The 26,598-nt window shown below is 41.8% G+C and overlaps 1 protein-coding gene across 1 annotated transcript in view; it reads left to right on the top strand.

The window, feature by feature from the left end:
- The window catches only part of Trpgamma (Transient receptor potential cation channel gamma), a 1,057,337-nt gene that overhangs the window by 834,665 nt on the left and 196,074 nt on the right, over positions 1-26,598 (top strand). Inside the window, exons 6-7 of the mRNA XM_067147636.2 lie at positions 1,356-1,557; positions 2,941-3,111. Of these exons, the coding sequence (XP_067003737.1) occupies positions 1,356-1,557; positions 2,941-3,111 (373 nt within the window). The remainder of the gene's footprint in view (positions 1-1,355; positions 1,558-2,940; positions 3,112-26,598) is intronic.

Genomic DNA, 26,598 nt, shown 5'->3' with positions numbered 1-26,598 from the left:
AGAGGAAAGCGTTGGGGCAGACACAAACACCCAGCCTCGAACCAGAAGAATTAATCAGATGCGATTAAAATCCCCGACCCGGCCTGGAATCGAACCCGGAACTCTCTGTACCGAAGGACAGTACGCTGACCATTCAGCCAACGATTCGGACCAATGAATTATTTCCTTTAATTTCTTTAATTAATTATTAAGAAAAATACTTAACGGAAATACACACAAAATATCGTTTATCGCAGATCATAACCGAATTGCAGGGTGCCACAGCAAGTAGGGGAGCTGTGAACTTGCATCCGGGAGATAGTGGATTCGAACCCCACTGTCGGCAGCCCTGAAGATGGTTTATCCGTGGTTTCCCATTTTCACACCAGGCAAATGCTGGGGCTGTACCTTAATTAAGGGCACGGCCGCTTCCTTCAAACTCCTAGGCCTTTCCTATCCCATCGTCGCCATAAGACCTAACTGTGTCGGTGCGACGTAAAGCCAATAGCAAGTAGTGGAGACGCGCAGCAATCTGTAGCATGTCCTGCGGTGAAGGGTAGCAGGGGCATATTTTTGCCAAGGTCAGCCGCTTGCCGCGCGCATTCGAGTCCAGCAGTCTCTCTAAGTCAGTGTCTCTGTTCAGCTCTATCTAGTGTCTGTTACTTTGTTACTGTGCAGTCAAACATTAAATTAATTTTAAATTGTTTAATCACGCCGAACTTATATTTAATTGTAACAGATGTGTAATTAGTATTCTTCTGGTGAAAGTTTTATTGCATAGTACGGTTATTACCGCACTTAAGTTGGTAGACTATCAACATTTACGTCTTTGTCGAAATTCGCTCAGGGAGCATCAAAAACTTACCATTTTATAGCTTCTTTGTTTTCAATTTTGATGTCTAAATACCCGGCTACTTTCTTGTATATAAATGCTTGTGCCCCCCCCCCCCCCCGCTCCCCGACTTCTAAGTCCCAATCGCCGCTACTGGCCGGTATAAATCGGGAAGAGATGGATCGTGATTGCAGGTGTGCACAGTTCTATAGCCCTGAAAACGTACAGTAGCGTTCTATTTCTAATATATATATGCCTTTACGAAACACCAGTCGCTGTATTTAGTTTCACTGATTCCCAGACTAACAGTCGTCACTGTTCAGTTTTTTTTTCTCTGCGTGTTAAAAGTACTATTAATGTATGTGAGCTTATTTAAGCAAACACCTCTAAAAATGTGAATGTCAACAAATTCATTTTTACGCGAAAAGCGATTTCCGCTCTCAATATGAATGGGTTGATTCTACACAAAGCTTTATGTGTCCTTCTTTCCAAACTGTCAGTCCTTTCAGATATTTTATTAGTATGTGACTGTTTGTTGTTCCAGGTGCGGGTGTGATGAATGTGTGACGTCCCGCCAAGAGGACTCGTTACGTCATTCGCGGTCCAGGATCAACGCGTACCGGGCGCTGGCGAGCCCCTCGCTCATTGCGCTGTCCTCCAAAGACCCCATCCTTACAGCATTCGAGTTGTCATGGGAGCTTCGCCGGCTGAGCTTCATGGAGCACGAATTCAAGTGCGAGTACCAGGTGAGGTCTATTCAAAGAACTCTCAACTTGGGAGCGTGGGTCCCTTAGTTGAATGTCAGGTTCCTCACTTTCGAATGATCTCTATTGTTCCACCCTTGGGAGTCTTTCATTTTCACGCCCTTCCTAGACCTTGTCTTCCTTTTTTTTTTTTTTTGCTAGGGGCTTTACGTCGCACCGACACAGATAGGTCTTATGGCGACGATGGGATAGGAAAGGCCTAGGATTTGGAAGGAAGCGGCCGTGGCCTTAATTAAGGTACAGCCCCAGCATTTGCCTGGTTTGAAAATGGGAAACCACGGAAAACCATCTTCAGGGCTGCCGATAGTGGGATTCGAACCTACTATCTCCCGGATGCAAGCTCACAGCCGCGCGCCTCTACGCGCACGGCCAACTCGCCCGGTTGTCTTCCTTTAGCAGATATCTTCATTTTCATCTCTCCTGCCCAGTCAACGCTTATTCTCGACCTTCTCCGACAGCAGGGCCTTCTAGGTTATCAAGGTCAATATATTTTTTGCTCCTACCCAACACTAGAGCCTCAAAAATAGTACTAACATCACTAAACAATAAAAGAGAATTCTATGGAACTCGGGCCGTGATAGATCGGACGTGGACAACATAAAATTGTGAGACGAAGCACGTGTTTATAAGACTGGCAGTACATGGTTTTCACCATATTATTTGTACAAACACATTTTACTATGCCTTACTATGACTTAGAACTCTACAGCAAAAGAAAAAATCAATTAAAAACTATGCAAAAAAAGGCAGAATAACATCCACGATATCTCCTGCCTGACTTGAGAGGCGATTAAAAGGAGCCCGAGTGACTCTCAACCTAGGAACGATACTGGCGACCACGGGTCCCTTAGTTGAATATCAGGTTCCTCACTTTCGAATGATCTCTATTGTTCCACCCGTGGGAGTCTTTCATTTTCACGCCCTTCCTAGACCTTGTCTTCCTTTAGCCGATATCTTCATTTTCCGAAGTGTCGGATCCCTTCCAAAGTTTTCCTCTGAATAGTGTTAATAGAGGATGGTTACCCATTTGCACTTCCTCTTAAAACAATAATCACCACCACACCATCGTCCCCAGAATGGCATCCGGATGTAGACATTATTATTATCTACCTAGTGGATGCTGTTTGTTTAATTCCCGTTGGTCTTGATTCTTGTCATCTTCGTCATGAGCTGTTTGAAAAATATCGTCAGAGTAGAAGTTAAAAAAGGATTGGGGACAGGATGCAATCTTAAATGTACACGAATGAGCAAGTATTCTTAGGCCAATCATAAGGTTCTTTTATCGTGAGCTCTTATTTATTAAGTAACTGATGTCAAGAGCATGAAACTTACAGAGAGAAGCTAACGTATTTTCTTCATCCTTAGGAACTTCGGAAACAGTGCCAGGACTTCGCGACGGCATTGTTGGACCACACTCGCAGCTCGTATGAACTAGAAGTCCTGCTCAACCATGATCCCACGGGACCTGCCTTCGAACATGGCGAGCGCATGCACCTCAACCGGCTCAAATTGGCTATCAAGCTTCGTCAGAAAAAGGTAAGTCTGATCTCTCATTAACAGTTGCGTCCTTATCGCATCGAAGACTGTGCACTGCATTGTTGTAGCATTATGTGCACAGTTCCTTACAGTGCCTTATATTTATACACTGTTTTATGAAACTTTATCAACCTATTTTCGTGAGTGATGATATGCCGCTACTTGAACTGTAAAAGACAGGATAGTCTTCGCCTTCGGATTCATTTAATATTCCAAGTACATCGTAAGTGGTGTGCTCCAGTGCTAGTAAACAGCTACTTCGCTAAAAACTAGACTAGTAGTCTGATGTATCTTTTATTTCCTTAAGCCTGACACTAATTAATATTGAGTTCAAACTAATAAAACCACCACGTAAATAATGTCATGATTGGTCCAAGTCGACACCCTTCGTTGTCCAAAAGATCAAGTCCATGGTATACGGATCACGAGGAGTGCGTAACCAACGTGACAACATCCTTAGCATTTAACCTCGTTTCTAGTACAGAGGGGCAAATTCTCATATTAAGAACCCTTCCAAATTAATTTTCCCCAGCAGCTGTGAGCTTTCATTCGTGAGATAGCGGGTTCGAACCCCACTGTCGACAGCTCTGAAGATGTTTTTCCGTGCTTCCCCCATTTGCACACCAGCCAAATGTTGTGGCTATAGCCCACCTTAATTAAAGCCACGGCCGTTTCCTTCCCACTCCTAATCCGTTCCTATTCCATCATCGCCATAAGAGCTATCTGCTCGGTGTGACGTAAAGCCAACTGTAAAAGAATAATAATAATAATAATAATAATAATAATAATAATAATAATAATAATATATTATTATTATTATATATAACATAATATATATTATATATAATAATAATTATTAATAGTAGTAGTAGTATTTTGCTCACGATGTTACATCTACTCTGGACAGTCGGTTCTAAATTTTCGCCAGGGTCGAGAATCAATCTGAAAATCCTCAGGGATTCTATAAACTAGACCGAGGAGGCAGACATAGAATGCACTACTTCTCTTTTAAACATATCCCCTCAGAGACTACCAGCTGGAAAGCATGAGTAGGTGACCACGATATGCTCAGTTAAGTCTGGTAGTTCCTCTAGTTACTTGTTCCAGACACCTCAATTTTCTCTCTACTATTCGACCTCCTCAATCAACTCTTTTTCTCCTCCGACCACGATGTTCCACTAAGGTAAGGTTGAATTGAGAAACCCACCTTCCAATACTTGCTTTTCTTTTCCTTTTTCTTGTAATTATGAAACATAATCCAGCTTGAAAACCAATTACTTTATTTAAAAAGCGCATGTTGCATTCCTAATGTGGAACATCTTCAGCTAAAAATGAATACAAAAATTAGCATAAACAAAATAAAAAACCGTACGATGATGATATTAATGATAAAAGTTCCTTCGTGTTGAGTTATAGCCTCAAAAAATCAATGTTGAAGTTTGAGATAAAAAATTTATGTCAGGGATCTTCTTTCTTCAAAATGCTGCAGAAAAACGAGTATTGGAAGGTGGGATTCTCAATCTAACCTGACCTTAGTTGAGTTGATGAGAATACGGGACAAAAAGGAGATTTATAAATTGTGACCACAGTGTTGTTATGTTTGCGAGGTCTATGATGTTGTGTAATGGATGCAGAATGTTTTCATCTGCTTCTATATGTCCCGGGTTCAATACCGGTCAGATTTAGGACTTCAACTTTCATTGGTTAGTGCTTCTGACTCGGTGGGTGGGTGTTTGTGCCGTCCTAACATTAGAACTCATCTTAGATACGGCCTCATCCTCACAGACACGAAGATCGCCTATAGTCACCGCCATTATTATCATGAATGTGCACAACAAACAAAATTGGTCTACTTTTCGCAAGGAATTCACCAATTATCTCCGAGCATCAAAGAGATAGGTACACAAAGAAATATTTAATTGTATACATTCTCGAAACACGAGTAGATTCGTTAACTGTGAATACCACGATGTTACTTCTTATACTGTCCGGCTTCATGGCTAAATGGTTGGCGTGCTGGCCTTTGGCCACAGGGGTCCCGCGTTCGATTCCCGGTAGGGTCGGGAATTTTAACCATCATTGGTTAATTTCGCTGGCACGAGGGCAGGGTGTATGTGTCGTCTTCATCATCATTTCATCTTCATCGCGACACGCAGGTCACCTACGGGAGTCAAATGAAAAGACCTGCACCTGGCGAGCCGAACTTGTCCTCGGGCAATCCCGGCACCAAAAGCCATACGCCATTTCATTTCATACTTATAATACTACCACCTGCACAATATGTACTTCCTGTTTCAAACAAGAGGATTTTGAAAAGTCATCTTCTCAACGGCAAATTTTTGTGCGGCTGAGTATACATAATAAAGTAGGTCTCACAACGAAACACAGCCCCAGATACAGATTCACCACCACAAATGAAATGTAGACCTAAATGATAAATTAGTAAAGGTATTGTCTATACTTAGTTAACCCGCCTAGTAGCCATGATCTTTAAGGCATCAGGTGTATATGTTTGACACCATGGTTAGCCGGTTGGAGTCTCTTTGGTCGAAAAAGTTTCACCATCAGAATGTTGGCCGGCAGGGTAGGAGAGGTGGCGATATGCAATTTCTAATCACTAGATTGCGTACCAAACGTCTGGATTAAATCCCAAACCTCTCCACAGTGTCCATGTGGCGTGAGGGAATATCACCCTGTTGATGGTGATTCGTCCGTCGGATGGTGACGTAAAGCCTTGAGCACAACCCCTTGGTGCTATTCAATAGGAGTAGGCTATGTTCCGGCACCGAGCTTCGCTCTCTTCCTTCCTCTACTATCATATATAATTGTGATTCACCGAACGACTACACTCAACAGTATACAGTCTGAGAAGATACGGGTATTGCAGGGGCTGCAGACTAACAGGGAACTCAGTTAGATGAAATGCCGCGAGAGGTCTCTGTGCATTGTTCGGGGAAAAACAGCTCTAGCTCGTGGATATTCAGTCTAGTGAAATGGGTAGCAACGTAACGGCCACGTTATATGAATGACGGCTTGTGGGTATGTTGCTTATCCCGGATTTGTATGCACTAAACGGTAAGATTGCAAACTAATTTGGTTAGTAGGAAGTGTCGGCCACCCTCTCTTCCATAATGTAACAAGAGTAACATAAACTATAGGGGTTCTGATGGGCCGTACCCCTAATGTTTATGCAAACCCCGTAGCATAGTCGTTATAAAGGTAGACCAAACTTGTTTACTCGCTTCAGGAAGTTTGCATTCTACCCTATTAATGCATAAAAATCCGGGCTGTACGTTATGTATTTCAAGAGTTGTAAGTTAGAGCAAGCAGCTGCGCTTTGTGCTCCACAATATTCAGGTGGACGAGGCCCAGATCTCAGTATTCTGGAGTATAGAGAACAGACTGCGCCATCATCACACGTTTCATGTGGCAACTCGAGCATGGAGGAAACGCAGAATGCCGGGATGAATGGCTCAGGAGGTAGAGCGCTGGCCTCCTCAACTCAAGTTGGCAGGTTCGAATCTGGCTCAGTCCGGTGGTACTTGAAGGTGCTCAAATATGTCATCCTCGTATCGATACTTTTACTGGCACGTAAAAGATCTCCTGATGGACAAAATTCCGACACATCGGCGGCTCCAAAAACCGTAATAGTAGTTAGGTGGACGTAAATCCAGTGACATTATTTATTATTATTGATACATATAGGGATTCAAAGAACCTCATGCATGTACTAGAGCTGTGGCACACACACATTGGGAATACATCATAAAATGCATAGGATTATTAAAGATAATCTGCTCCGGTTCCCGTTTAAAAGGCACACAACTCAGCGTCAGCAACAGAATTGCCAATCACGAGCAGATGGCTGAAAAGGTAATTACCGCACATATGAGCATAAATATATAGTTATATACGGTGTAAATTTTAGTATGTATTGTCTCGTATTGGTTTGAGTGGCCAGATCATGCCTCAAAGATTGCCAAATTTACACCCTATGAACTTTGTATGGGACTATTTTCACGATCAAATGTATGTAATGTCTGCTAACAGGATGACAGTGTGTTCGAACCACACTTTCGGCAGCCCTGAAGATGGTTTCCGTGGTTTCTCATTTTCAAACCAGGCAAATGCTGGGCTGTACCCTATGGGCACGGGTGCTTCCTTCCCACTCTCCTAGCCCTTTCCTATCCCATCGTCGCCATAAGACCTATCTTTGTCGGTGCGACGTAAAGCCAATCGTAAAAAAGAACAAGGATGACCCTGTGAGTCAGCTTCGTGCAGCAACAGTAATCATCTCACTGGCAATGTCAACAAGAACGCCACAGAACACAATGAGATGCGTAGCATTGAATGCGAATGTCGTGATGAATCGTGCAGCATTATTCATGTATATTATGAGTTTACTTTCCTTTCCATACAAATGCTTGCCCATTGTGGTAACCAACATACTGCGGAATATGTATCTGAAGCACCCAGTGCACCAAAATCGAATTAAAAATAGTGAGATTTTAGGAATAATATTAATCTTCACGATTAGGTCCTAGAATTAAGGTAAATGTTGAGGATTCTTCACTCGTTGAATATCTCCAACATTTCTGAATAACTTCCCTCACTACATGGTAAACTACTACGACGCCTCGTGACATTATTCAGAAGTTTCAAGGCAAAGAAGTATAAGGAAAAACTGTGATTACATCAGGCTCAGTCAACTGGAAAGTATTGAGTACGGACAGCTACAACTGGTAGGTTTGGCATGTTCTAACATTTGGATTTGCCAGTAGTCCTTTGGGCACATCGTAGATATCCAACAAGCAGAATAAGTTATGGGCCATCCTTGCCAAATTCTAACACAAACGTGGCCCTTCCATCCACATATCAGCGTACTTGTTTGGGTCTACTGTATTTCATTTATGAACAAGCACTGTATGAGGAAGTATCGAATCTTAAAAGATACAATTATACACTCATGTTCATAAAAACCAGAACACCTTGAAATACCAGGACGTCCATATTTACAGAACATGTGTATTAGTATGTTCTGAAGAAATGGTTAGCATTCGAACCATGTCGGCCTTCAGGTTTAAGGTCCGCATCGATATCTACGCGCACCACCACTGACTGGTAAAATGTGCCCGCAGCTCTCGTTTTCGCTATAAACCGAAGGTAATGGATCAGTGTGACTTGAGCAGACGTGAAGATTGCCTCGCAGACGTATGCGAGAACCGTACCGTTAAATGAGTGAGTTTGAAAGAAGGCACATTATTGGCATGAGAGAACGTGATGCATCCATCCGGGAAATTGCTGCTCGTGTGGGACGAAGTGTGTCGGCGGTGCAATGAGTGTGCACAGAATGGTTCACAGAAGGCCGTAGAACAGGACGAGATGGGTCTGGTCGCACCACCCAGACCATCCCTCTCCCCTCCTCGAGAAGATCGACACCTCATCCGAATGGCCTTGCAGGACAGATATGCGTCCTCCTCGGTTGTGGCGCAACAGTGGAACAGTGTAACACATCGCACACTATCAGGAGTGACAGTCCGTCGCCGTATATTACAGTCTGGGTTACCGGCGCGTCGTCCACTTCTCCGCTTACATTTGACTAATATGCATAAACATACTAGACCGCAATGGTGCATGGAACGACGTCACTGTGGACAGGAATGGCAGCAGATAGTATTTTCGGACGAAGCCAGGTTCTGTCTGTTTGAAAATGATGGCCGCATTTTGGTTCACCGCAGACAGGGGCAGAGGCATAATGTCAACTGCATTCGCACAAGACATACAGCGCCAACTCAAGGTCTTATAGTGTGGAATGCTATTGGTTACAACCACAAATCACAGTTGATGCGTGTCCAGGGCACTACGTGACCTACCTGAATGACATCATGCGACCCGTAGCCATACCCTTTCTGCACGACACCCCAGACGCCGTATTTCAGCAGGACAATGCGCGACCACATGTTGCTGCACGAAGACCGTGCCCTCTCGTCGTCACTGGATGTCAGACTGTTGCTCTGACCTCATCGATCACCGGACTTGTCGCCAATCGCAAATGTGTGGGATATGGTGAAACGACGGGTGCTGCGCTGTGACCCAGTGCCAACAACCAAAGATGAACTGTGGAACCAGGTGAATGCACCATGGATGGATAAACCCCAGGACGCCATTCGCACCTTCTAAGTGTCGATGCCATCACGTATGGAACAAGTTATCAATGGCCATGGAGGACTCAGTGCCTGGTAGGCAACAGGACACATGCTGAACCTCGGTGACTGAAATTCTAATCGTTTCTGCAGAACATACCAATGAACATGTTCTGTGAATATGAACTTCCTAGCCTTTCAAGGTGTTCTGCTTTTTATGAACATGAGTGTAACCATTTTTGTAGTGAACTGTTAGAAGTACCCACGGCAGTTATTTTATACTCATAAGTTAAACCTATACCATCTGATAATGAAATGACTTCTAAAATCCTTAATAAAAATTTAAATCCACAGCCTATTTCCAGTCATTCGACCGGGTCAGGGATGAAGTGAATCAAGTCCCCATCTAGCGGCGAAGATAGGAATTGTGCCGGCTGCCGAAGCCTGCTGCACTCCTCGGGGGCAATGATTAATGAAATGACAAATGGAATGAAATTATATTGGGGAATGTTGCTGGAATTAAATATTACAGGATAAACAGGAGTACACGGACAAAAGCCTGTCCCACCTCCTCTCACATGCAGTAATCGGGATTTGAACCACGGAACCCAACGGTGAGAGACTAGTGCGCTGCCTCCTGAGCCACTGAGGCTTTAAAATCCTTAATAAAAATATTAATTCAGCCATGCGTCGAAGACCTCATTTGTGCATTTTATCATCTGATCATTTTCGGCGACGGATTGATCGAGAAGAACGTCTCATGACCCAGCCAGGAACCGGACTTGAACTCCATTAATTCTTATCCGTGGAGGAATTTTAAAAGTTCCTTTGTTCCTGATGAGCACACTTCGGAACAAGGTGCGAATTTTGTTCACAGCGCTGTTCCAGGTCGGTACAACATGTGGATATTTTACAAGGAAAATCATGTCATCCCTTTCGAACATCAACTGTGACTGGTCAAACCAAACCAAATCCCATGACAGTCCAGACCCGAAGAACCATGGCCTACCAAGTGACCGCTGCTCAGCCCGAAGGTCTGCAGATTACGAGGTGTCATGTGGTTGGCACAATGAATCCCCTCGGCTTTCTAGACCGGAGCCGCTACGTCACCCTCAGGTAGCTCCTCAATTGTAATCAAGTAGGTTAACTGGACCTCTAACCAGCCTTTAGATTCAGGTAAAAATCCCTGATCTGGCCGGGATTCGAACACAGAACCTCCGGGTAAGTGGCAGGCACGCTACCTCTACACCGCGAGACCGGCAACTGGTCAGAGATTCCATACCATTTATATCATACAATGTCAGAATTGTTGTGTTCTCTGGACTCTTCGAGGCGTAGGCTATGTGCTTTATTTATTTATTTATTTATTTATTTATTTATTTATTTATTTATTTATTTATTTATTTATTTATTTCCTTCTGTCGTTGTGTTTTTCTCATTTGGTCAGGTATCGCTCCCCTAAGTTTATCCCCGTAGTTTGGATTACCCGGTAAACTACGACCTTGCATGTTTCTTCCAAAAGCACTCATGGTAAAAATGAGATAAAAATTGCACATATTTTTGTTGCACCTTGTGTATGAAACAGCTACACTGTGGTCTGCTTATGGATACCACAGTCCATTCCTATCTGGTCCTAACACATATACACAAATAATATTGCACCATATGGAGAAGAGCAATGTATTAAACGCTATACCTGTATGCGGTCTCGTAGGAACTGCAGTGATCATTGGGAAGTAAATCACGGGAATGGGGACATCGGCTGTTCTCTAAAAAATTCATTACGGAGTTGATTCTCCATTCCACTAGTTAGTGGGGTAAAATATTCGTCACTGTTAGATACAGTTTTATGAATGTATTGTACAGCTCGGCTTTTCAACCAAGTCTATAGTTTAAGACATGCACTGAGTGCATATTTAATGGCTTCCTATCAAACCAACCACGGTTTGAATCTCGGAAATAAACATGAGATTTATGAAATCAAAAATGAATTGATTACTTATGAACGTATTTATTTATTTATTTATTTATTTATTTATTTATTTATTTATTTATTTATTTATTTATTTATTTATTTATTTATTTATTTATTTATTTATTTATTTATTTATTTATTTATTTATTTATTTATTTATTTATTTATTTATTTATTTATTTATTTATTTATTTATTTATTTATTTATTTATTTATTTATTTATTTATTTATTTATTTATTTATTTATTTATTTATTTATTTATTTATTTATTTATTTATTTATTTATTTATTTATTTATTTATTTATTTATTTATTTATTTATTTATTTATTTATTTATTTATTTATTTATTTATTTATTTATTTATTTATTTATTTATTTATTTATTTATTTATTTATTTATTTATTTCAAATCTGTAGAGGAAAATGATCACGCCTGTTCATAAAACAATACGAGAAAGCCTTCCAACACAACCCACTAATTTATCAATCCCAAGAGGGATTACAAGTCAACGCATGCGGATACACCAATATATTCATGTTCAGACAATGATATACATGTTGGAAAGAACCTACAGTTACAAACAAAAAATGCTCGTTGCATAGAGAAAATACATTGGATATAAGAAGAAGTTTTCTTAGCAATTTATTTAACTGAAGACCGCAAAATAAGTGATTGTAGGTTCTCCTAATTTGAAAAGAAGTGTGGATCCACGCTGGAACCTTCTTCCATCCCATTATTTTTTTCAATTTTAAAGTGAAATGAAATGTCGTATGGCTTTTAGTGCCGGGATATCCCAGGACGGGTTCGGCTCGCCAAGTGCAGGTCTTTCTATTTGACACCCGTAGGTGACCTGCGCGTCGTGATGAGGATGAAATGACGATGAAGACAACACATACACCCAGCCCCCGTTCCATTGGAATTAACCAATTAAGGTTAAAATCCTCGACCCGGCCGGGAATCGAACCCGGGACCCTCTGAACCGAAGGCCAGTACGCTGACCGTTCAGCCAACGAGTAATTTCAATTATTTATGACGTTTGGCGTTCTGTTGTTTTTAAAAAAAAACTGTAATGCTGGTTAATCGCAACCTCTCCTAAGCACAGCTCAAACCATACCAACTGAATAATGCTCCTAATATCTCATGTTACGGCGCAATCACGTAATATTACGATATGAAAATCCACAGCCAGTTTCCAGTCATTCGACCGGGTCAGGAATGGAATGAGTGGAGCCCCTATCTAGCGGCGAGGATGGCAATTGTGCCGGCTACCGAAGTCTGGGCAACAATTAATGAATGGAAGTTGAAATGAAATACTGGAGAGTTTTGCTGGAATGAAATATGATAGGGAAAACCGAAGTATCCGGAGAAAAACGCTTTGTGCAGCACAATGGAGTGACCGGAATTTGAACCAGGGAATCCAGCGGTGAGAGGCCGGCGCCGGAGCCACGGAGGCTCTTCGTAATATTACGATACGAAGATCTAATGTTACGAAACTCGACATGGCCTTCGCAATGCTCGGTTCCGCTCCCAACTGAAAAAAGAGGGAGTCCGTTCAGTGGCTTTCTTCAATTCAGTCATTATCCATTCAAAACACTGAAAATAGTACGCGGTAGAGTTTTTAGGTAGGCAAACATATCCAGTTTTCTGGATCAGAGATCCCAATAAAAAAGGCCCCAACTTGGTATCTTTAACGGTTAAGGTGTTACAGATTTTTGTACTCTCCGCTAGGTTTTTACAAGAAACTCTCCACTTTAGGACTTTGCTTTAATCTACTCGATCATAGCCTTCGAACGACATATACATTTTTAAAATCGGGCCGGTAGAGTTCTAGAAATAGGCTTTAACGAGAGGGTGAGTAACAGGTAAATATATACACGACTGGTAGCGTTTACTCTTAAGATGTATTAATTAACACTAAATGCAGTACAATCACACACGCAACCAGTCACTCTAGTTACTGCTCTCCCTCTGTTCTCAATGTTTCAATGTTCAGTTACACTAGTTATTTAGGCTAACACTTACGAGCTAAATAATTACGCTACACTCACTGCTATAACTGTAACGTGGACCGTAGGGCAATTATTATAAACTGTACTAAAATATCGGCCGCACATTTTACAGTTTACGCACGCACACGCAGATTCACAAATCTGTGCGAGCTACAGAGTTCGCACACAAACTGCAGTCTTCACACACACACACACACACACACACACACACACACACACACAGGCCCACGCCACTCAGCTGCACTGTTCCGCCTTTGCCGTCAGTTCACAGACAGCTTTCCGTCGACACTAGCAGGCTGATCGAATTCCACACTTCACAGACTGTCTCTCTGACTGGATCACTAGCAGAACTGTAACACAACAGAAACTGTGATCGCAACACTCTTCGCTGTCGATCGCTCTCAGACTGAGTTCGCACTGAACAGTCTCAATCTCGTCCAGCCTGTATTTTATAGCGTGGACGGCCCTTTCAGAATTGGAAGCACGAGGGAGCCTCTAGAAGTCGAATCCTCGGGTGCACTTCTCTCACTGTTTCTACACCACCAAGAGGCTTCTAGTGACGCAACGACCTATCGCAGTAGTGGTGGCAGCAGGGCTGGCCAACACCCGTCTGCCTTGTCTCTGACTAGTTGCCTATACAGCAGTAGCGAAAGGACACGGCCGTAACTCGGTTCAGCGATTTCTTGGACTCACCGTTCCTTGCGAACCGGCATCCCTTGAGTGTTCACTTTTTTCTCTTCCCACAAGGCTGTCCACCGCACAACACTTTCCACGATACGAAATTGCTTCTTTTTACGTCAGCATATGCAATGTTGTCTTTCTTCGAATAACGATTCCCCTACAGTTTCATTTTGGGCAACCCTTATATTATTATTATTATTATTATTATTATTATTATTATTATTATTATTATTATTATTATTATTATTATTGTGATGATATTTTTCGTTACTGTAGTGTTATCAGGACACAGAAATGTATAACAGTAATATTCATAGTGAAAATTTAGTTGACATTTTAGAAAGAGTTATAAGGGTAATTTGCGAATGAGTTGGATACACAGTTCGGGTCGTGTAGCTGTGAGCTTGCATTCGAGATAATTCCACCGTGACCAGCTCTAAGGTAGTTTTCCGTGGTTTCCCATTTTCACACCAGCAAATGCCGGCAAGGCCGCAGCCGTACTTCTCAGTCCTGGCCCTATACCACCGTCACGTCGCCGAAAACCTTTGACATGTAATTGGAACGATAAACCGCTAGCAAAGAAAATGTAGATAATTCCGAATGATATGGAGCTTCCGTGCCTCAGGCGTCAGGGCGCTGGCCTCGCACCTCTGGGTTCCGTGGTTCAAATCCCGGTCATTCCATTTGAGTTTGTGCTGGACAAAGCGGAGGCGGGACAGGTTTTTCTCCGGGTACTCTGGTTTTCCCTGTCATCTTTCATTCTAGCAACACTCTCCAATATCATTTCACTTGTCAGTCATTAATCATTGCCCCAGAGGAGTGTGACAGACTTCGGGAGCCGGCACAATTCCTATCCTCACCGCTAGATGGGGCTTCATTAATTCCATTCCTGACCCGGTCAAATGAGTGTAAACAGGCTGTGGATTTTCATATTTTTCTAATGATATCAGTAAGAAAGAGTTGGAGAAAACTCACATGATCATGTGCATTAATTAAAGGTAGTGGTTTTACACCATCTTAACTACCTACTTTAATGGTTTTCAGAGACTTCGAGGTGCCAGAATGTCTTCCCCCATAAGTTTGTCTATTCGATAGTACCGTATGTCTACCTCTACATCAGACTGGCGAATTTGAGTACCTACATTAACGAACTGAGTCAGGATCAAACCTGCCACCATGGGCTTAGAAGTCTACCAAACCACCCAACCCGGTTGATTTTTTTTATCTTTATTTTATTTTTATTTTTATTTTTTTGTATTTTGGGTGGAAAGCATATTTATTGAAATGAAGCTCCGAACGGCGAGTACAGAATGGTCGAATGAGACAGTAGGCCACTTTTGATCACCTGTATTGACACAACATTGTATTTGTTATGAATTTCAACGAGCGTTCACGAAGTGCCAGACAGGTATTGATCTAATATTGCTTAAACCGGGGAAGTTCAGATGTAAAGGGTTTTCATTGTACTAATTGTAGCTGTGACAATGTTTTCGGGAGAAATACTGACCCGCAGTACATGAATAACCAGGACGAAAATTCGTTGATACAGGCATTAAAAACGCATAGTCGCTCAGGAAAAGTTTGAGCGCATGTCATTGTATGTTCCTCGCATTTAATATTTTTTCAGACATTATTTTTAATCATTACGAAAATATAATTCAGCTCACATGCTGATAAAATCTTTGCGAATGCTCAAATAAACAATTATATCTATACGTTCAGTTGTTTCTGAGAAAATTGTACCTACGAGGATATACAACACCATGCGCTCGTTATTTTCTTTGAGTGACTGTACATGAGAACGTCTGTCTGATAGGTCATCAGCCCAGAGGCTGGTTGGATCCTCAAATAGAACCACCAAAGGCTATGCAGTTACAGGGAAACCGCAACAACCGATTGGCGGCGTCAAAATGAGGCGTACTAGACAAGATGAGGAGTGAGGTAGTTTTCCATTGCTTTCCTCACTGGACCAGAAAGTGTTATTGCAGCACGACTAACCCTATAAATAACACCTTTCGTAAAAATCAGATGCAATGGTCGTGCTCTGAATATCATTACTTAGCACCACCCGTACCCCAGCAGCTTCCATATTGTCACAGCCATGGATGGGCCTGGAACTTTGGTGAAAGCTGCACTTGGCTCTGGCCTGTGTCAAGAGATGGATTCAAAGGTACTGCATTCATAACGAAATGGCAACAGGCAATAAGCACACAAAAGATTAAACGAATGGACGTCTGCTTCTTGATTCATTTTCATTTTAGTATATCCTTCTCATTCACATTAATTACTTTCCCTTCTTCATTTTCGAATTAAATTTAAGTATACAGAGTGAACGTTCCCCTATGGCCAGAATAACTTATTTAATAGATATCGGCAAGAGGAATGAAGTATGCTAACGTCTGCCTGTAGCTTTAATAGATGGTATTCAAGAAAACAGTTATTTTTCTGCGCTGTGAATTGTAACGTCGCTGCTACTGGCACGTGCCAGCCACCTGGGGTGTGACACATGTAAACATCGTCTAGAGCTGTCTTTTCCATGGCACTTCTCGCCTCGAGCTCCAAGTTGAGAGATGGTGCGGCTGTCATTAGAGCTTGAGTGGAGTTTGTAAAGTAGCAAAGTTCATAATATGAAAATAATTAGATTTCAAGCAGACAACTTAGGGGGGGGGGGGGGGATTAAGGATTGGAATAATTTACTAAGAGAGATGTTTGATAAATTTCCAACGTTTTTGTTTCTATTTAAGAAAAGAAGGTTGGTTGGTTGGTTGGTTGGTTGGTTGGTTGGTTGGTTGGTTGGTTGGTTGGTTGGTTGGTTGGTTGGTTGGTTGGTTGGTTGGTTGGTTGGTTGGTTGGTTGGTTGGTTGGTTGGTTGGTTGGTTGGTTGGTTGGTTGGTTGGTTGGTTGGTTGGTTGGTTGGTTGGTTGGTTGGTTGGTTGGTTGGTTGGTTGGTTGGTTGGTTGGTTGGTTGGTTGGTTGGTTGGTTGGTTGGTTGGTTGGTTGGTTGGTTGGTTGGTTGGTTGGTTGGTTGGTTGGTTGGTTGGTTGGTTGGTTGGTTGGTTGGTTGGTTGGTTGGTTGGTTGGTTGGTTGGTTGGTTGGTTGGTTGGTTGGTTGGTTGGTTGGTTGGTTGGTTGGTTGGTTGGTTGGTTGGTTGGTTGGTTGGTTGGTTGGTTGGTTGGTTGGTTGGTTGGTTGGTTGGTTGGTTGGTTGGTTGGTTGGTTGGTTGGTTGGTTGGTTGGTTGGTTGGTTGGTTGGTTGGTTGGTTGGTTGGTTGGTTGGTTGGTTGGTTGGTTGGTTGGTTGGTTGGTTGGTTGGTTGGTTGGTTGGTTGGTTGGTTGGTTGGTTGGTTGGTTGGTTGGTTGGTTGGTTGGTTGGTTGGTTGGTTGGTTGGTTGGTTGGTTGGTTGGTTGGTTGGTTGGTTGGTTGGTTGGTTGGTTGGTTGGTTGGTTGGTTGGTTGGTTGGTTGGTTGGTTGGTTGGTTGGTTGGTTGGTTGGTTGGTTGGTTGGTTGGTTGGTTGGTTGGTTGGTTGGTTGGTTGGTTGGTTGGTTGGTTGGTTGGTTGGTTGGTTGGTTGGTTGGTTGGTTGGTTGGTTGGTTGGTTGGTTGGTTGGTTGGTTGGTTGGTTGGTTGGTTGGTTGGTTGGTTGGTTGGTTGGTTGGTTGGTTGGTTGGTTGGTTGGTTGGTTGGTTGGTTGGTTGGTTGGTTGGTTGGTTGGTTGGTTGGTTGGTTGGTTGGTTGGTTGGTTGGTTGGTTGGTTGGTTGGTTGGTTGGTTGGTTGGTTGGTTGGTTGGTTGGTTGGTTGGTTGGTTGGTTGGTTGGTTGGTTGGTTGGTTGGTTGGTTGGTTGGTTGGTTGGTTGGTTGGTTGGTTGGTTGGTTGGTTGGTTGGTTGGTTGGTTGGTTGGTTGGTTGGTTGGTTGGTTGGTTGGTTGGTTGGTTGGTTGGTTGGTTGGTTGGTTGGTTGGTTGGTTGGTTGGTTGGTTGGTTGGTTGGTTGGTTGGTTGGTTGGTTGGTTGGTTGGTTGGTTGGTTGGTTGGTTGGTTGGTTGGTTGGTTGGTTGGTTGGTTGGTTGGTTGTGAGAATCTCGTAGTTTCCTCATCAAAACAACAATAAATATCACCAGAAGTTTCGCTTCTCTTCACAGCTTTTCCTTTCAATTCATTGCATTAGAACAGTCGTGAAGTATGTAGCATTAAGTTATATTTTCGATGCGATGCTGGTCTAGTATAATCCCGTAGGGGAGTTTTATTGGTCCCAGACTCGGCTTTCCGTGACTGCAGATACTCGACCGTGTGATCGATAGAAAAAGACGCACTAGAGGAAGAACAGTGAAGAATCGCACAATGAACTCTTAAGTAACGGAACGTCGAGTTTCGTAGGTACAGGATGCATTCAAAGTAAGAAATCGTCCCTATTTTAGAGTTACGGTAGAAGAAATCATTGGACAAACTACGATCATCAACAGAGAGAATTAAATGACATTTATTATTATTATTATTATTATTATTATTATTATTATTATTATTATTATTATTATTATTATTATTATTATTATTATTATTATTATTATTATTATTATCTAAACTTAATCAGCTCGGGGAGTGAGTACTTTTTGTCCCCAAGATTCCTGCTACTCACACGTTGCACACAACATTATCTTCTCCCACACTACCTCACAGTTTCCTATACACAGCACACACCACCCACCCTCGTCGGAGGGTGTGCCTTACAAGGACTGCACCAGACTGAAGTATCCTCATGGAATTCTTATTATACATACACTATCATTATAGAACGTTCTGCCTTTCAGCGTTCAGTCTGCAAGTCACTGTGAATTTACTAAACGTCGCAACAAACCTCCATTAGCAACTAGTGCTGTGGCCTCATTCAGTTCTATACCTCTTGTTTAAATCGTTAGAAACTGAGTCTAACCATCGTCGTCTTGGTCTCCCTCTATTTCTCTTACCCACCATGACAGAGTCCATTATTCTCCTAGGTAACCTCACCTCCTCCATTCGCCTCACATGACCCCACAACCGAAGCCAGTTTATGCGTTCAGCTTCTTCCATCGAGTTCATTCCTAACTTAGCCTTTATCTCCTCATCCCGAGTACCCTCCTGCCATTGTCCCCGCCTGTTTGTACCAGCAATCACTCTCGCTACTTTCATGTCTGTTACTTCTAACTTACGAATAAGATATCCTGAATCCACCCAGCTTTCGATCCCGTAAAGCAAAGTTGGTCTGAAAACGGACCGATGTAAAGATAAGTTTCGTCTGAGAGTTGACTTCTTTCTTACAGAATACTGTTGATGGCAACTGCGAGCTCACCACACCTTGATTCAATCTCACTTACTATATTACCATCCTGGGAGAACACACAACCTAAATACTTGAAATTATCTACCTGTTCTAGCTTTGTATCACCAATCTGACATTCAATTCTGTTCAATTCCTTACCTACTGACACCAATTTAGTCTTCGAGTGGCCAATTTTCATACCATACTCATTGCACCTATTTTCAAGTTTCAAGATATTAGACTGCAGGCTTTCGGCACAGTCTGCCATTAAGATCAAGTCGTCAGCATAAGCCAGACGGCTCACTACATTTGCACCTAACTGAATCCCTCCCTGCCACTTTATACCTTTCAGCAGATGATCCATGCAAACTACGAACAGTAAAGCTGCCTTGTCTAACCTCTGTAAGTACCCTGAACCAAGAACTCATTCTACCATCAATTCTCACTCTAGCCCAATTGTCAACATAAATGCCTTCATTGATTTTAATAATCTAGCCTTAATTCCATAGTTCCCCAGTATGGCGAACATTTTTTCCCTCGGTACCCTGCCATATGTTTTCTCTAGATCTACGAAACATAAACACAGCTGTCCATTCCTCTCGTAGTATTTTTCAATTATCTGGAGCATACTGAAAATCTGATCCTGATAGCCCTCTGTGGTCTGAAACCACACTGGTTTTCAACCAACTTCTTCTCACCACTGATCGCACCCTCCCTTCCATGATGCCAGTGAATACTTGCCTGGTATACTAATCCAGCCATCGTCAATCGAGAGCGAAATGCCTTCGGAACCAGTTTGCTCCCCGCTCTCGAGGAACGAGAGCGGCTTAGCGAGCAAGTAAGGGAAGAAGTAGGGGAAGTGCATGACGTAGTACGTACTGCAGGCCAGTGGTTCAAAGGCATAGCACATATTTCTGGACAGATCAGATTGCGACACGATACGCGTGAATTCATGTGAGGTGACATTAGTGTGTTTCCGTCTTTATCCTCACACCACACGACGTTCAAATCTAGTCGGTTAATGTTGCATTTACTATGGAAGACCAACAAGGTCCAAACCTTCCTGGGAAGAAAAGTGTTTAATAGTTCAAGAAAATAACACAGAAAAATGTTTAATATGTAATAAAATATTGAATCACATTAAAAACATTAGAAGAATATAAAGAGGTTTTAATTACGATTTAGAGAGTAGGTTTTACAATATTCAGACATTAGAAAAGGATCTGAAGGTGTTCGCTATGCCCTTTTCAGTGGATGTACAAATTGTTAGACCAGAACTGCAGCTGGAACTGACTGACTTACAGTGCGATACTTAAATGAAAGATGGGTTTGTAAACACAAACAGTTTGACTGAATTTTATGTTCGTTTTCCACGTTTTGTGACTTGCCAGTACGCAAACGATAAGTTTAGTACCAAACATTGACACAATACTATCTAAACGAGCCCAAAAGTCCCGTGAAGGAGGAATACACCAGTGATATGTTCCACATCGCGTGTTTAATTTGTTGTCACAGTCATAAATGACATACAAATATTGAAATATATGTTAATGAGAATGCAAGTAATATGTACAAATCACATAAGTTTATTTTATTTCGGTAAATGTACTTGTTCCAAAACTTCAGTTAATCGTGAAAATGTATTTATTCAGGAAATATTGCACACTGCTGTATATTTCCTTTGTCAATGAATAATTTTCTTGTCCTGTTATACTCTGTAATCTGTGTCCTATTCGTCTCACATGAACCATGCTCCAAATTATTATTATTATTATTATTATTATTATTATTATTATTATTATTATTATTGTACCGGGCGGTACACCTCCACGCCGCTAATTTAAAATGTGCGCCAATTGAAACTCCTCTGCTGGAGGAAGTCTGAACTTTATTGACGGTATTAATTTTCAAGTTTCTCAGAAGATGTCACTACGTGGAAGGTTTGAAGTTTTTGAACTGTGCCACTTTTGATGTATTTTTGTTTTACCGGTAGTAATTAGTGTGAACTTTCTCTTCTAGAGGACACTACTGAAAAACTACAATGGTGCACCCTCGTGCGACGTGAAAGAACTGGTTTTTTGGAGAAATTTTTATTTCAAAAGTTTGTTTCTTGTTAAATTTCTTTCTGTTATTGTTTGAGTTGGCTGTATACACCTCTCTTTCCCCTTGTTTTGTATCTAGCCAATCCCGAATTTCTTTAATTAATTTTCCACCAATAATGTGTTTCTTCTTCATATTGTGTAGGGGTTTTCGTTATCCACCAATAAAATGATTGTGGGCGGGTGTTTTCCTTCCTGAAACGCCTCGAACTTTCCGCGAGAGTATATAAACTGCTGATTTTAGGGTCTCTGCGCCACTTCAGTACCATCGTTCAGTGTGTAAAGTACATAGCAGGGGGCGGGAAGCGCCTCTTTCTTCGGGGAGCTACATATTGGGATAGAGAGTGCTTAACCCTCTCGAGCTCCCACTCATTTTGTTTTGAAGTGAACTTATTTCTCACAACCGATTCTTCATTAAGTAAATTGTTCTTTTCTAAAGTCACCTCTGTAGTATGGGATTAGCCCTTGCATTAGTGGCCTAGAGCCAGATTAGGCTTTAAAACAAATGCATTAGGAGTGTAGATCGCCTCCTCTCAAATTGTTATTTTAGAGGTCATGTAATTAACCTTCTTCTCATTTAATAGACCTCAGTAGGTTGGGTATTTTACCCCTGTGTATATGTCCTTAGAGGACAGCTTGAAAGTGGAATTAGGTGTGGCCTTTGACAGGCCTGAATTTTGAGAGCAAGTTGCTCTTTTCTCGAAAATTTTGTTTTCTGCGCGCCTCAAGGAGGCCTTACTGTGTAATTTGGAGCAACTGCTCCTAGGCATGAATGGGGTTTTCTGCCCCTCTGTTGAAACTTGTGTTTGGGGTAAAACTGGGCTAATTGCTCAAGAATTGTGAGGTTGGGGCTCGAAGCCCAAATCCTGTAAATATTGTAATTGTATTTTTATTGCCTTGCTACTCTGTACCTGTCTTTCGTGTTATTTCTGAATTTTGGAAAGAGAATATAACCTTGTTTAATTTTACAGTAACTTTAATTTCGTAGTTTGAGACCCGTTCACACCCGCACCTTCTTTCACCTCTAACTACCGCAAAAAACACGGTAACAATTATTATTATTATTATTATTATTATTATTATTATTATTATTATTATTATTATTATTATTATTATAAAAGCTGTTGTTCATGTGGTAACATTTCCGAGAGGCAAGTAGGCCTACAGTACGGCCACGGTATGCAACCCGCCTGAATGCTGCTCTCTTGTCACGTGACAAACACCCGTCCCGAGCGGAGCAAGTAACACCGGCTCCCTAGAGCAATTACGCAATGACGTCTATACTAACCAATGAGATACCCCGATAGTTGTTGCAATCCTTTCTGTTCCATTGCTTATAGATAGGTGCAATTACTGCTTTTGTCCAATCTGAAGGTACCTTACCAACACTCCATGCTAATCTTACTATTCTATGAAGCCATTTCATCCCTGTCTTATCACTATACTTCACCATTTCAGGTCTAATTTCACCTATTCCTGCTTCTCTATGACACAGGAATTTATTTACCATCCGTTCCAATTCCTCAAGCGTAATTTCACCAATATTATTTTCCTCCTCTCCATGAGCTCTACTGCTCGCGACACCACCAGGAATATTTCCTTTTACGTTGAGAAGATGTTCAAAATATTCCCTCCACCTCTCCAGTGGTTCCTTGGGATCTATTATGAGTTCACCTGAATTACCGAAAACACTGTTCCTTTCCTTTTTCCCTCCCTTCCTAAGATTCTTTATTACTGTCCAGGAAGGTTTCCCTGCTGCTTGACCTAACATTTCCAGATTATTACCAAAATCTTTCCATGACTTTTTTTGGATTCAAAAACAATTCTTTCATCTACGTATAATTCCCTGTCTGCCTCGGCCCTTGTTTGGAGCCATTTCTGATAAGCCTTCTTTTTACGTTTACAAACTGCTCTCACTTCATCATTCCACCAAGATGTTCGCTTTTTCCCATCTTTACACACAGTTGTTCCTAGGTATTCCCTTCCTGTTTCTACAACAGCATCCCTGTATGCCACCCATCCTCTTTCTATATCCTGAACCTGCTTACTGTCTACTGTTCGAAACTTCTCACTAATCATATCCATGTACTTCTGTCTAATTTCCTCGTCCTGGAGATTTTCTACACTTATTCGTTTGCAGACAGATTTCACTTTCTCTGTCCTAGGCCTGGAGATACTTAGTTCACTACAGATCAGGTAGTGGTCTGTATAGCCGAAAAATCCCCGGAAAACTCGTACATTCCTAACAGATTTCCTGAATTCGAACTCGTTTACGATATAGTCTATTATGAATCTGGTACCCCTAGCCTCCCATATTATTATTATTATTATTATTATTATTATTATTATTATTATTATTATTATTATTATTATTATATCGCTTTTCCACACGCTGGTGTGATTGGGGTGCGATCTGTACCACATATGTCGACTTGACCATATTTTACGGCCTGATGCCCTTCCTAACGCCGATTGGTGTGTTGTGTGTGCATGACGATGAAAGCACCAAACCCCAATGACCGACTTAGAGGAATTAAACAGGTGCGATTAAAATTCCCTATCCGGCCGGGAACCGAACTCAGGACCCTCTAAACCAAAGACCTTCGACACTGACCATTCAACCAAGGAGCCAACATTTTTGATGGCTTTTACTGCTCTCTCTCTCTCTGTTAGTATCCAAATTGGTTGGCAATACAGTCCATAAATATCAGATGCAGATTATTAAACCATCTTCCTTGAAGACATGGTGCAATGGACCAGTCAGGAGATTGTACGTCTGTACTGTGTGTCAGATGAAATGGCTATTCTAGTTCATTTAATATCTGGATTTTCAGCAGTATTAATCTATTTCGACGTGTTGGAGGAGCGTCATTCTGCGTCGCGCTTTCATCTATTAAAACTGAGTAGACCGAGCTCGATAGCTGCAATTGCTTAAGTGCGGTCGGAATCCAGTATTCGGGAGACAGTGGGTTCGAGCCCCACTGTTGGTAGCCCTGAAGATGTTTTTCCGTTGTTTCCCATTTTCACACCAAGCAAATGCTGGGGCTGTACCTTAATTAAGGCCATGGCCCCTTCCTTTTCACTCCCAGCTCTTTCCTGTCCCATCGTCGCTATAAGACCTATCTGTGTCGATGCGACGTAAAACAACTCGTAAAAAAACTGAGTAGTGTCAAGAAGTTAGCCAGACACTGTTGACTGATATAGGTAATATGCTTCTTCAGAAGTGCAGATCTCGTTTCAAAACTGTCAGAGAATAGAACCCATACCCGTTCGGATGAACCAAGCACACCTTTATCACCTCGGTTAAGCACACCCCTCTACATGAAGAAAATTAAATTCGTAATGAAGCAACAACAACTGTTATGATATCCTACATACAGTAAAGTAAGCACACGCTAAAAGCAAACATACAAATTGGCTGCCTTTGACTGTTATATTTGCAGACATAGAATTGGCACGAAGACATTGAGATGGTCAAGAACCGAACCGAGGTGAGAAATACTCGCATATACCTAGCTAGGAAGTGTTTATGCAGTAACCTGATAGCTCGAAGGATCGGGCATCGCGAGAGAAATCTCTTGAAATATGAAAACTGACGTCGATCCTCAGCATACGCTTACATTGTAACTTAATTACTTTTTATTTGCTTTCTTAATGTTTTTCAAACTCAGTAGCTTATGTATGGTTTAAGCAGTGCGGAAAATACAATATTTATTAAAAAATAGTTCGAGCGATATAAAGAGCATCGCACGTGATATTTACACACTGGTATGTCCCAATAATAAACAACTATAATAATAATAATAATAATAATAATAATAATAATAATAATAATAATAATAATCCACAGCCTGTTCCCTGTTTTAACCGGGTCAGGAATGGAGTGAATAAAGATGTCATCTAGAGGCGAGGATAGGAACTGTGCGGGCTGCCGAAGCTTGTCGCACTCTTCTGGGGCAATGGTTAATCACTGATGGAAAGTGTTGCTGGAATGAAAGATAACAGGGAAAACCGGAGTATCCGGAGAAAGACCTGTCCCACCTCCACTTTGTCCACCACAAATCTCACACGGAGTGACTGGGATTTCAACCACGGAACACAGCAGTGAGAGATCGGCGCTCTGCCGCCTAAGCCAGGGACACTCTCCCAATAATAATAATAATAATAATAATAATAATAATAATAATAATAATAATAATAATAATAATAATAATAATAATAATAATAATAATAATAATCTTTTCATGTATTGGGCTATATGCCGCATTTCGGTCTTGCGCTGACACGCCACCTCTTCATCGGACGTTGTACAGATCTTTTTCCCCTGTGTTGATATCGCAGAATCTCTTTTGGCAATCTTCCAGATTCCATCCTCTGCATAAGTTGTTTCCAATTTCCCTGATAACTGTAGATGTATTGAGTTATTGGTTGTATTTTCAGTTCGTTTAGCACCTCTTCGTTCATTTTATGATTGCACTTGGTGTATCCTGCAGTACGGCACTTGAACGTCATTGATTCTTGAAACATCCCAAGTTCTTGATGTCCATGCTTCACATCCATAGCACAGGGTTGGCCTAGCAAGTGTATTATAAAGGCGCAGACGAGTATGTTTCTATTCATGATGTGGTTGGTTATTCCCGATGTTTTCGTGAATTTATTAATCTTTGCAAGTGTATGTATTTATGTTTGGTATGATAAGTTATGCCCGCCTATGTGGTGTAGTGGTTAGCGTGATTAGCTGCCACCCCCGGAGGCTCGGGTTCGATTCCCAGCTCTGCCATGAAATTTGAAAAGTGGTACGAGGGCTGGAACGGGGTTCACTCAGCCTCGGGAGGTCAGCTGAATACAGAAGGGTTCGATTACCACCTGAGCCATCCTCCGAGTGGTTTCCAGGGTTTCCCACTTCTCCTCCATGCAAATGCCGGGATGGTACCTGACTTAAGGCCACGGTCTCTTCCTTCCCTCTTCGTTGTCTATCCCTCCCAATCCCCCCAATCCCCCACAAGGCCCCTGTGAGTGAAGGAGGTGAGGCCGCCAGGGCGAGGTACTGGTCTTCCTCCCCAAAGTCTCACGCTCCAGGACGCTGCCCTTGAGGCGGTAGAGGTAGGATCCCTCGCTGAGTCCGAGGGAAAACCAACCCTGGGTAAATAGATTAAGAAAGAAAGAAAGAAAGAAAGAAAGAAAGAAAGAAATGGTAAGTTATTAAAATTAACAGCAAAATAATAATAATAAGAAGAAGAAGAAGAAGAAGAAGAAGCATAATAATCATAATAATAATTGT

The sequence above is a fragment of the Anabrus simplex genome, chromosome 5 (assembly GCF_040414725.1).
Source record: "Anabrus simplex isolate iqAnaSimp1 chromosome 5, ASM4041472v1, whole genome shotgun sequence".
In the NCBI taxonomy this organism is placed as follows: domain Eukaryota; kingdom Metazoa; phylum Arthropoda; class Insecta; order Orthoptera; family Tettigoniidae; genus Anabrus; species Anabrus simplex.
Note: the sequence above shows the minus strand (reverse complement) of the source record. Positions and strands in the feature narration are given on the sequence as shown.